General features: G+C 38.7%; 1 protein-coding gene across 1 annotated transcript; it reads right to left on the bottom strand.

Annotated features, from left to right (window-relative positions):
* Nucleotides 1-221: 221 nt before the first annotated feature.
* Nucleotides 222-1,362, bottom strand: LOC122788084 (ADP-ribosylation factor-like). Its single transcript, XM_044055012.1, has one exon. It carries the CDS (start codon nt 1,092-1,094, stop codon nt 537-539), a length of 558 nt encoding a protein of 185 aa, XP_043910947.1. The 5' UTR covers nt 1,095-1,362; the 3' UTR covers nt 222-536.
* Nucleotides 1,363-12,789: the final 11,427 nt, after the last annotated feature.

Genomic DNA, 12,789 nt, shown 5'->3' with positions numbered 1-12,789 from the left:
ACTAATTAGAGCAACAATGATGCACACTATGTGCAGGGTCTGGCTGTCAAAACACAGATAATGTAACAGGATTGTACTAAAGGAAAGAATCAGAGAAGTGGAGCAGAATGAAATTGCTCTTTAGAATAATTATTGCTGACACATTGAATGATCATATTAATCAAAAACACTAAATTTTATTTAATAAATAATTTAAAGAAATAAAATAGGACATATCAAGTATTTCTGTGTACAAAACCTTTTATAAAGACATAGCAAAAATAACCAACATGCATTTAAAAGAATAGAAACGTAATAAAATATTGTTACCATCTAATTACAATTTAAAATGACAGGTCAAAAACAAAAAAAATGGTCACAGATAACAAAAGCAATCTTGCTAAAGCAGTGTAATACTGTAAGTGTCTGACATTCCATCTAAATTGTCCAAAAGAGAAAACTCCACAGGTACGTCTGCTACTAGTGTTGAATCAACCTGAAGTATAAATTAATTCTCATGCTCATTGTTCTTTGTTGTCATCACTTCACTAAAAAGTTTATTTCTTATTCTGTTTTACCAGCTCCGATAGTCTATGCCGACCCTCCACCAGTCCATCTCCATTCACAGCACAGCATCCCTGCACATGCCACTCATGTCCATGTAGTTTTCTTAAGCAAAGTGCATCCACCAGTTCTGAGGGACGTCGGGCGCCAGGTAGGTCCTGCTTGTTGGCTAGAATCACAAAAGGTACTCCCTGCATTTGGTCATCATCCAGAATGGCTTCCAGTTCCTCACGGGCTTCATTAAACCTTTCTGGGTCTGCACTGTCCAGCACAAATACTAAGCCATCCGTGTTCATGAAGTAGTGTTTCCACAAGACTCTGATTTTTGTTTGGCCACCAACATCCCACACTGTGAAGGACACATTTCCCATAGGTTCGACGGTTTCCACATTGAATCCAATAGTGGGGATAGTGGTGATGGCTTCTTTCAACTTCATTTTGTATAAAACAGTAGTTTTACCAGCAGCATCTAAACCCAGCATCAGAATTTTCGCTTTCATCCCACTGAATCCCATTAAAGATTCATAGATTCTGCTCAGCAGGATACCCATTTTGTCATTTGGTTGTCTGTAGTGTGGCAAACGTTTCTTTCTTTTCGTCTGAGATGTTAGCCTGTGCTCATGATTGCTGAATATATATACAGAGACTGTCCCTGTTGTAGTGCTGGAAATTCCATGCTGGATGCATGCCTCAGCAGCTCAGGTTTCACTGCCTTTCATCTGAATTGGTAACTATACTCCCGTGTTACTCAGAACACAGCATTTCCTTAACTTGTGTTATGAATAGTGTCACCGTCTGTGTTGCTGTTCAGTGCTGTGCTGGAAGTGCTAGAAATTCATTTGTAATGCTGTTCTGTATGATGTCACAGGAGGTGGAGTAATTTTATGCATAATGCTAGGTTATCTTGCTTATTATATATGCTTCTGAAAGGCACATTAGATGTGTACAGTCTGAATTAATGTTAGAACCACTGACTGATATAGTATACATAAGAAGTAAAATAAAAAAAATAGAGCAAACTCAATTTGTGCAAAGTCATTAACCTCCGTAGCAAAGAAGCCAATCCACTGAACTGAAAATAATGGACTGAAAATGTACTGCTTTTGTTTGTTTTCACTTCACAGCTCCTTTTTTGTTTATCTTCAAATTCCTTGTTATAGTTTTGCTCCCATTGCTACCTGCAGGTTAAAAGCTGAGAAGATACCACGATAAGGAAAGACTGAGGACATAATTCTCCTTTGAGCAGGTGGGAGAAATACCAGATATATTATACCAGAGGGATATATGTTTCAAAAATGGATGATGGATTTCTACTAGAGAAAGCATATTTGAGATCCAGTGGTGATGTGACAAAGGCAGAGGAGCAGTGGATGAGTGGGACGGTGGGACCACTGGGAAGTATTTCTTAATGAAGAAGGTGTTAGTATCAGAGAATATACATGTGCACATGTGGCTAAATGTTTTTATGGTTAATGTTTTGTTTCTCCAAACTACTATATTACACAATCATGAATATAATACCTGCTTGCAGAGGAAAGTACAGCTTCATTGCTTGTCCGAAAATTACAGGAATGGAATTCCTTGCCTGATGCTGTTTTACACAGGAATATGCTTTGTGCATAGATTGCATACAGAGTAGGGACTACGTGCTTCACACTTCCTTCTAGCTTTGTTATGTGATAGGGAGGCGTTTGCATGATACTTTTAAATGTAAGTGTTTGCTTACACCAGCACTATTTGTCTAGTATAAAGAGACTGTCAAATGTTATTGGTCTGTTCTTCATCATCAACCCCTTTTTCCCATGTTTTTACTTGGCTCAGGGTGTCAACTGCTTTAATTTTTCTCAGTGTAATGTCACTCTCCTACCTTCTTCGACAGTCTTGCCTGATGGTTGCAGGTCTTTTAACATTTAATCTATGCAGCCCTTTGCTGGATGCCCTTCTTCTTCTTATGTGTTTCTGTGTCTCACAAATCTTCTTCTACAAACTGTCTTCTGCTTTCCCTGTATATGTGCATGACCCACCGCAATCTGTTCTCTTTGACCTATGTAATTGAAACAACTTTGGTTTCTGCTGTAAAGTACTCCTTTCTTTGTCTGTCCCACAATGTACATCCTACTACATGTCTCAGGCACTGCATCTCCATCACCTCTAGCCTCCTGAAATGCTCTGCCCCAGGTTTCTCTGCCATATAGTAGTAGTAGTGGTCGCACCACTGTTTTGTACACTTTACTTTTTGGCTTCTTTGCATTAGTCTATCATACAGTACCGCTGATACTCTGCATCAGTTGCATTAGTCTATCATACAGTACCACTAATAGTCTGCATCAGTTGCATTAGTCTATCATACAGTACCGCTGATTAGTCTATCATACAGTACCGCTGATACTCTGCATCAGTTGCATTAGTCTATCATACAGTACCACTGATACTCTGCATCAGTTGCATTAGTCTATCATACAGTACCACTGATACTCTGCATCATTTGCATTAGTCTATGATACAGTACAGCTGATACTATGCATCAGTTGCATTAGTCTATCATACAGTACCACTGATACTCTGCATCAGTTGCATTAGTCTATCATACAGTACCGCTGATACTCTGCATCAGTTGCATTAGTCTATCATACAGTACCGCTGATACTCTGCATCAGTTGCATTAGTCTATCATACAGTACCACTGATACTCTGCATCAGTTGCATTAGTCTATCACACAGTACCACTGATACTCTGCATCAGTTGCATTAGTCTATCATACAGTACCGCTGATACTCTGCATCAGTTGCATTAGTCTATCACACAGTACCGCTGATACTCTGCATCATTTGGCTGCGTCCCCTCTCATTCTAGCTTTGATCTTCTCATTCACAGTTCCCTTCCCCTCAACAACACTTCCTGGATACCTGAAGCTGTTAACCTGTTCTACTATTTTCCCGTCTATTTCAATTTTCAGCTTCTTTTGCTTTCCCCCATTTGCTGTCATGACAACTGTCTTATCTGTACTTAGTTTCATCCTGTATGCCTTCAGTTTTGCATTCCATTCCACTATTATTTGCTAAAGTTCTTGTTCAGTGTCTGCCTCTAATATCACATCATCTGCATACAGCTTCTTTGTTGATCTGTTCCCTCCAACATGTTTGTTGCTTTAGTTCATCATCAGTATAAATAGCAGTGAGCTCAGAGATGAAACCTAATGCCAACTCACTTCTACTGGGAACCCTTCTGTGAACCCGAATGCTGTTCATACTTGTGTCATTGGGTTCTTGCACATAGCTTGCACCAATTCTGCCAATGTTTCTGGGAGTTTGAGCCACATAGCAGCTTTTTTGGCACTCCATAATATACTTTCTCTATGTTTAGGAATGCCTATTTGGCCTCTTTCTTCACCGCTAGCTGTTTTTAATCAACAATTTGTCTTTCTGCAAACATTAGGTCAGTTTTGCTGTATCCTGATCAGAATCCAAACTGCTCATCTCCCATCTTACTTTCTACAACTGTGCACATTCATTAATCTAACACCCTTGGTAACACTTTTTTGCAGCGTGACAGAAGTTTGATACTTCTGTACTGCTCACAGTTGCAAATGTCCCCTTTTTTCTGGCACTAGAATGCTTTTCTTCAGTTATCAGGGATATGCCTTTCACTCCATAGTGGTATGAGTACCCCCTGAAACCATTTCTACCCTAACTCACCCAGCATCTTAAACATAACTGACACAACCATATCTGAGCCTTCTGCTTTTCCTGGCTTCATTTTTCTTAGTGCTGTTCTCACTTCTTTTGTGTTGAGGTGTTATTCCTCTTTCACTGTAGGTTGTGTAGGGGCAGTGAAGTTTTCCTCATTCAGAAGCTGATGGAAGTACTCCTTCCATCTACCTTTAATGTCTTGTAAACAGGTTGTTGCTGGCATTCCTTATGAAGAGTGTCTGATAACTATCTTTTTTATCTTTCTGTTTTTGCCTTGCAACCTGATAAGAGTTTCTTTACGTTGTTTGTTGAGTCTCTTTCCAGAAGCCGTTAGAGGGCCACTGATGCCTTGTTGTTTGCTATTGCAACTGCACCCTTAGCCTGCTAGTTAGTCAGACAGTATTCCTTCTTAGCCTGGTCTGTCTTTTCCATTTCTCATGTTTCCCTTCTTTTGATAACTTCCTGGACTTCTACATTTCACTACCGACTTTCCTTATGTTCCTTATTGCCATACCTGCCTCTGCTCCATAGCTGCGCACAGATGCACACATGTCGCTTTGAGCCACTGCCATTCTTTTTATCTCCACATATTGTCTCTTCTTTCTGAGGTACTAGAGCCCTGACTGTTTCCAGGAACCCTTGTTTTTTTCTCCAGTCAACTGTCATGTCCTCAGCCTTGTCTCTGTTGACTTTAGAGCCTTCTCTAACAACTACTCATAGCTGATTGTGTCCACCAGTCATTTATGGTGTTGGCTGACTGTTTCACTGGGGATGACTTTGCAATTTCTGATTCTACCAGAATACCCTTTCCTTACTAGGAGAAAATCTAGCTAAGTTGCATTTTAGACACTGTTGTATCTGACCATGTGACTGTCTCTCTTGCTGAGCCTTCTGTTGGACACCATCAAGACATTTGCGACACAGAAGCCTAAATTGGCCTCTTCTTCTTATTTTCTTTTGCCCCATCCATCTGAACCCAGGCTGCCTTCATATCCTGTCCTGTCTGTCTGGATATGAGCATTCAGATGCCCCATTATCAATACCAACTCATTCTGCCCTGCTTTATCTAATAGGTCCTGTAACTGCTGCCTGAATGCATCTTTTTCTCAGTGTCACATTCCTGGAGCGTATGGTGAGATTATGAATATTACCCTTCTTTTTACACTGGAGTGATTGCCATGAGTCTATTACTGATTGTGATGACATCTCTCATTGTCTTCTGAAGACTCTCCCTCACCTTTATTTCTAAACCATTTGAAGTCTGTCCTCCCCCTGACTAGATGAATCTTGATGCAGTCCAAGAGTCTTTGTTGCACTGCCTTTTCCATCTTGCCTCTTGGATACACAGGATGTCCAGCCTCCTACTTACTATCACGCCATATACTTCCAAGCTGCATCCTGTCAGTGAATTTAAATTGAGTGTAGAAAGTCTTAGTTCATGCTTAGCAGATTGATTGGTCTTATATCCAGCTTACACTCAGCAGAGCTATCTCAAGCAACCCTTGCTGCACACCTGGACAGCAGCCAGATAGCAGATTATTGATCCATGGCTGCTGGGCTTTATGGCAAACATACAATGACCAGTAGATCCACATGGGCCCACCCACTTTTAGCATAGGTAACTGGACTAGGCCGGGTCCTCATCCCACTTATCACCAGCAACATTGCCGACATTAATCAATATGACCAAAAACCCTCAGCCAGGTTTTACACCATCCAGTGGTTATCCTTGACACAGCACTCGGTCTGTGATCCATATTTTCTTATCTAGGCAACACTGTGCATCGCAGATGATACCTAAAGCTATTGGTCTATACAACTCTTCCCCTGTTTGGTACCACCTAGAGTCTGTTCGGCTGTCCACAACTGTCTTCAGTATTTTGGTAAGTTTTGAGGTGGAAACACCATGCATGTGTTTGGGACGTGGGAGAAATGGTCTTTGGATGACATGAGGAGAACAAGCAGTCTCCATACAAGCATTGACTGGAGGGTTAGGATCAAACCTTGTACCTTGTGCATGGGAAGAGAGGACCTTGACTATTAAGGCAACAAGACTGACTACTGAAAAAAGAAATGAACATGTCATGGGCTGCTTTGTTCTTTCTAGTGAACATCAGGTTGAAGTCTCCCATGCAACAAGGAAACCGGACAGTGCAAGAGACATCCAAGGTGCTGGAATTCAGTCCAAAAGTAGAGATGCCTGTTGAGAATGGTACTGCAGACATGATCCATCTGATGAATATCTGGAGAATCTTTGGTAATGCCAGTTTTATCTAAAAAGTGACAATGCGAAAGAAAAAGAAAAATCTAATCACCCAGCCAAATAAAACATTAATAATATCTGTGCCCTCTACCATTGTGACCAGCATTACAATATAGTAATACAGAAGTACACCATAGCAAATGATAATGACAGTTCAATTGACTTGTTCATGTCCACTGATGCTAAACACAAATACCTTAATTGTACAGACATATTTGGTCTGACAGCGGAAGCAGTAATAGGCAACTTGGTGGGGTGTTATGAGAAAGCATTCAGTTCTAGAAGAAGTAAAAGGAAACTTCAGAAACAACCACAAGGACACAGTTCAGATAAGTCAACATACTTTGTGCCCATCTGCATATAGGCTCAGAATTTTTTAGTTTGGTAAAATGCAAACATTTCTGGAAAAACATCCAAGCAGAAAGTAAAGCTTTTACAAAATTATTCTAATTTTTCAAAGTAATATCCTCTTTTGATCTAATATTTTCTATATAAAATGTAACCAACAAAAAAGTTTTCTTCTGTCCTCTGTTGAAGGGGTATTGAGAATATAAGTACTGAGAAAATAGTTTGACCATTCACAGTTAACTACAGTGATCTTACATTCCTTAAATATTTTAGTTAAATAAGACCAAATATGTTTCACACTTGTATATACCCAGGAAACATTAAATTTAGCTGCAGTAGAATTGCCATCACACAGTTATACGGATGAATTTAAGTTACCCATCAGAGCTAACGTATGGAAACTCAGATAGGAACTATGAGGCAATATAAAATTCAGCTTAATAAACTTAGAAAAATGGAGCATTTACAAAGACATTGTAAGTGCTGACCTAGACTGTCTCCTAATAAGGGCAAAGATTCACTTATTTTAATAAGGAAGACTGACAATTGTGGACAGAAGACTCAGATTGTATACGTGTGTCACTATATTATGTATAAAACAGGAATGGTGTATGTTTTTAGTGTAACTGAACAAAGAAAGGATTAATTTCACTTTGTTACTGTCTGTAACTGGAAGGAATTTCGTTGTGGTGATATATGTTCAGCTCAGCTGTTAGGTGTAATCCAGATTTAAATCCCAAAGATAGAGAGAAAGAGCTGTTAAAAGTAGTCAAATAATTGTTGACCTCCAGATCATAAAGATACTTTCCTTTAATCATAGGGAAATGTTGTGCTTGCAATCACTTGTTTTAAAACAGGGAGTTTTTGATCAAAGTTGAGCTGCGATATTAAGTTTTAAAGTTCCCATGTTATACAGAAATCCAGCATGAACACCCTGTTGTCCATTCTTCTGGCAGGGACATTCATTGCATATTAATAACGGTGTTTTGGGAGCTTGCATTAACTAACGATAATGTCCGTGAATGCTAATCATTAGTGTTACATTATTTTGTTTTCTGTGTTTTTGTAAAATTAATTGCTTATAATTGTTTATGAATTAAAACATTAGCTAAGTGAGTCTCTCCCTGAATGATGTCAGTACATCCAGCTAGGGTGTACTGACTGAGGCAAGATATTGGTAGCTGCTTTGGTGACATGTCCATGTACTGTGGGAATTTTTAAACTTTATATTTTAGCTTGATTTGGATTAAATGCTTTATTTTATTAGAAATAAGTGATCAAAAGCATGAAGATGTTGCATATATCAAAGTAACTTTTTTGACCTAAGAAAAGAGCATTATACTTGATCTTTATATTAATTTAACGAGCTCATAATATATTTGTATAAGGTGAAATTAAGGTTTTATTACAACTGGGTAAAGGGAAGAAATAAACTTATCTAAGTTTAACTCTCAGTCAGACCTGTTAATGTGTTCTTCAGCTATGTGTAATAGATATAGTAAAAATTTAGAAGGTGTCTGAAGTTATAGGAGAATGTTGTCTGCAAAGGAAGTGATATTGTTGCATGAATTAAAAAGAATGATCCCTATCAATAAAGGATGATGGAGAGTGTTGTAAAATAAATGTTCAAGAGATAGAATACATAAGTAAGGTGATAGAAGGCAGGATACCTCCCTGTCTTGTTCTAGTAGATACTTTCAGGTTGTTAAAGTACAAATTAAATAACAAAGAATTTTACCTCTTTGACTCAGTCAAGAATTATACTTCAGGATGTGCAAAGCACTTATTTATTCCATAAACAATGCTGGCAGACTGCCTGCCAAAATGTTCACATCAGTCTCAAAGAACAAGAAAAAAAATGCTTACATTTATATCTTTTCTTATCAATTTCATGCATGCAGAACTCTGACATTACTTGTGATCCTCACTTAGTGCTTCATGTGAACACTTTACAAATATGCATTTTAAAACAAAGACCACCTGGTCTAAGAATATATATTTTAATCTTGTAATATTCAGTGCCAGTACATAACTATTTCACAGACAACCTTGGAAAAACATCCCCCAGCCTGAGAAGGCCAGAGTGTACTGTTAATTAATTTAGTTTCCACAGATATCTAGCACAATTCATTACCTTTCTGAAAGTAGACTTTGTAGCATAACATGACATAACATCCCTTAACTCCTTCAGCACTTACTTGGCCTTCAATTTTCTGTTAGTACAATATAATTTGCTAATAGAGAGAATGCAGTTGTAAGGGACTTGAAATGAAAGTATATCTTGCATAATCCTGCATCTGTTTTTTTCAGTTTTCATTTGACATACACATATTGAAAACACTTTATTTCACTCATTTGTATAGAAACTACAAGTTAATATGCATTTTGTGAAGAATAAACATGAAACATAACATTTTTCCATAACAATCTCCTCCCTTTGACACTATGTGTCACTCACAATTATATTTCTAATTTTTCTTAATTTGATAAAATATACTTCACATCATAATATTCATCACCTACTGTGATTTGTTCATCATTGGATACTTTTATTAAACACTAACCAATGCCTGGGTGTGGGTAATGCTGGATTTACCCACGGTTGGTGTGGTTTGGTCACGAGGGCGAAGCCCTCGTGACCAAAGACAACCGTGGGCAAATCCAGCATTACCCACACCCATAAGTGGGTTATTGCTATTATACAATGATATTATTTAAGGAAAAAAAAATACTTACTTTTCTTAAATAATGTCCTTGTATAACAGCACTGTGCTGTCCTTCTGCCACTGGACAGCTCTGCTTTGCCATTGCTGATGTACTGCGCATGCGTTTGGAACTTGCATTTCCACACATACCCAGTACATCAGTGCTTGGGAAAGTAAGGAACGGAGAAAAGAAGATCTCTGTTGCTATGCTTTTTTTTTTAAACCCTTAAAATTAAAGAATATATCAACGGAAAAAAGTCCAGGCGACCAGAACTTTTTCCGTTGTATATTCTCAACGGGCGCACTCAGATCTTTGGCAGGTACTGGGCTGGCAAATCAGCGTGCTCGTTTTATGATGTTACTAGTCAGTTATTGTATAATAAGTGTCATTATGCATGCAGGCTAGATTACACATTTTGTAATTGCATCCTTTAGAACAGAAAATATTAAAGCAATTAAAAGAATAATACCAATTATTGTGATGATACCTTATGTGATGATCCTCTACTGGGCCAGTAATCAAGGAGCCTTAATCCTCACCACTGTGGGGGGATGTTCACTGGGAGGATAACAGGTACATACACAGTATTTCTAGATGCAGCTCTCTGTATCAAGTGCAATTTCACTTAAGAGCACACAGAGACCACAGTCAGTCCAGGGCTCATTTCTCCTTCTTTCTCCAGTTCCCCAATAAGACTCCCCACTGACACAGCTATAGAGTTGAGATCTCAGTTGAGTAACCAAGCCAAGATCACCAGCACCTTCTCTGTCAAACCAGTGCTTCGTATCCCTGCCCAAGTAGCTGACACACACACTCTTTGAGGTTTGATTTACACACACACACACACACACACACACACACACACACACACACACACACACACACACACACACACACACACCTGGAAAAGGCTGGCACAGGTTTACTAGCTATGCCCCCTTCTGCCCAAACTATAAGGTAGTTTCCACTGCTACCAGTCACTCCTTATCAGCTACTTTAGGGCCCTTAACAAAGGCTATCCAATTTTACTGTGTAATATTAACACTAATACAAATGGTAGTTTGACCAAGAGCAAGGCTATTAGGAGTGGTCCACACAGTGTCACCAAATAAATGCGCAAGTACTCTCAAAACCTAAATATCTCTACATAGATCAGCCACAATGAAAGGTATAAATATATTTAATAATAAATAATAAAAGAACAAGACAATACTAAATACATATTCACAGTGACATCAGAGTTCAAAATCACAGGAAATATTTAAAATAACATTGCCGTACAGGCTCACACAAATAAAGTAAAACAAAATCTAAACTAAGCTTTATTAAATTCCTGACTGTATCTAAGAGAGTTAATATACCCCTATAACTTACTCAGAGCAAGGCAGATGATGTGGTGAATGGTTTTTCTTGTTGACAGGTCCAAGACAGAATATAGAATGCACTGTCTCACTAAGAGACTTCTCAAAATAATATCTAAAATATTACTGCTTGGATAGCTTGCAGAATGACACCATTTCTGGTCATTTGACTTCTAGTTCCCAGACAAACCCCCCATTGCTGGCAGCTGGTACCATTTAGCATCAACCTGTAAAAATACATAGACAAGGGGTTTTGCTCAGATCTTTGGCAGGTACTGGAAGTCATTAAACTATTGCATTCCTTCATGCTTTCAAAGTAGCAATTAGTTCACCCCAAAGACAATACAGACAGCTTCCTAGTACAGATTGCATCTCTAGCTGCATTAAAGCATCTTTATGGTTTAGCCTATAAAGTAATTTAATTTCAAATATTTTTCTAAAGTTTGCTGGACTGAGGTTAACCCTCCAGTTTCATCTGTTAAAACAGATACATTTAAACAATTACAATAGTGCATGTACATTTCTGTTCTCTTCCAGAAGGGCACACTGTGGATACATTTAAACATACCACTTTATAAATATCTTTTCAACACAAACATCTGTACAAAGCAGTTTGATATACACATGACATACAGTTCTAATACATTTGTAACACAAGCATCTTATAAGACATACAGTTCTAATACATTTGCAACACCAGCATTTTGTATAAATTAGTTTGATACTCACAAATGACATTTAATTATTTACAAAATTCCAGCTAGTTGTGCTGGCAGTACCTGCTTTTGTCACCCCCCCACCCTTCGAAGACTCAAGCTAGTTTTTCAAGTGATCATTGAGAAAAGTTGCTTGAGAGGGATGAGTCTATCTGGGAATACATTACCCTATACCCTGTCATGAGATCCCAGCTGCCTTGGCATTGCTGACCCCAGTACAGTGCTGCACTGTCATGTCATATGCATGCAATCCTAGGCTCCACCACAGTAACTTGGGATTTTGCTGACTGGCTTGCTGTAGCCATAGATCCCCCTCAAACACCTCCTGCCTCCTACTGCAAATACTTAACACCAGGGCCTCCCTATCATGGTAAGGTTTCATGGTATTAACATGGTACAATTTCTGACCCTGCCTCCTGCCTAGCAGTTCTACCAAGTAGTTAAAATCACTGACCTTCCTTACCACTTTGAAGGGATCCTCCCAAGCTGCCTGCAGCTAGTTGTGTCTGACAGGAACAGCTTAATCTCTGGCTCAAGCATTCCTGTCATACCAGACTTTTTTCTGCTGTTGGGCTTCTGCCAAGTTTTCCTGGGCCAAGCCCATGAGTTCCCTGAGCCTTGTCCTGATGTTTAGGATATATGACATAACAGACTCCTTGTGGGATTCACACTCACCCTCCCACTCTTCATGAATCAAATCTAGAGGCCCCCTTACTCTATGCCAACATAGCAACTCAAAAGGTGAGAAACCTGTGGATTCTTGGGGTACCTCTCTGTAAAGTCAAAAACCAAGGCCAGCACCAAGTGTGGTTAATATAACTTATTTTAATGAAGCATAAATATCAAGAAGGGTAGGGAAAAACCCTATAACTCCCACAAAAACTCAACCAGACCAGTTTTGGATGAAATAGCCTTCCTCGGTGTTAAACATAACCTTGTCACATCCACATAATTTATACAAATCAGTTAATTAAACAGAGTTGGTTATTGGCTAATTATAAATGATCATTTAATCCAGGCTTGAAAAGCCCACCTAATTTAATAATCCACTTCCTTTCCTTAGCATTAAGGATAGTATGCCACCCAGATTTATTCATCTTGTTACCAAATATTTTGTCAATGATTGTAAATCTGTAAGAGGCATTTCCATGTTTAAGTGTAT

Source organism: Protopterus annectens, chromosome 13.part0 (genome assembly GCF_019279795.1).
Source record: "Protopterus annectens isolate FY-2018-M chromosome 13.part0, PAN1.0, whole genome shotgun sequence".
Taxonomy (NCBI): domain Eukaryota; kingdom Metazoa; phylum Chordata; order Ceratodontiformes; family Protopteridae; genus Protopterus; species Protopterus annectens.
Note: the sequence above shows the minus strand (reverse complement) of the source record. Positions and strands in the feature narration are given on the sequence as shown.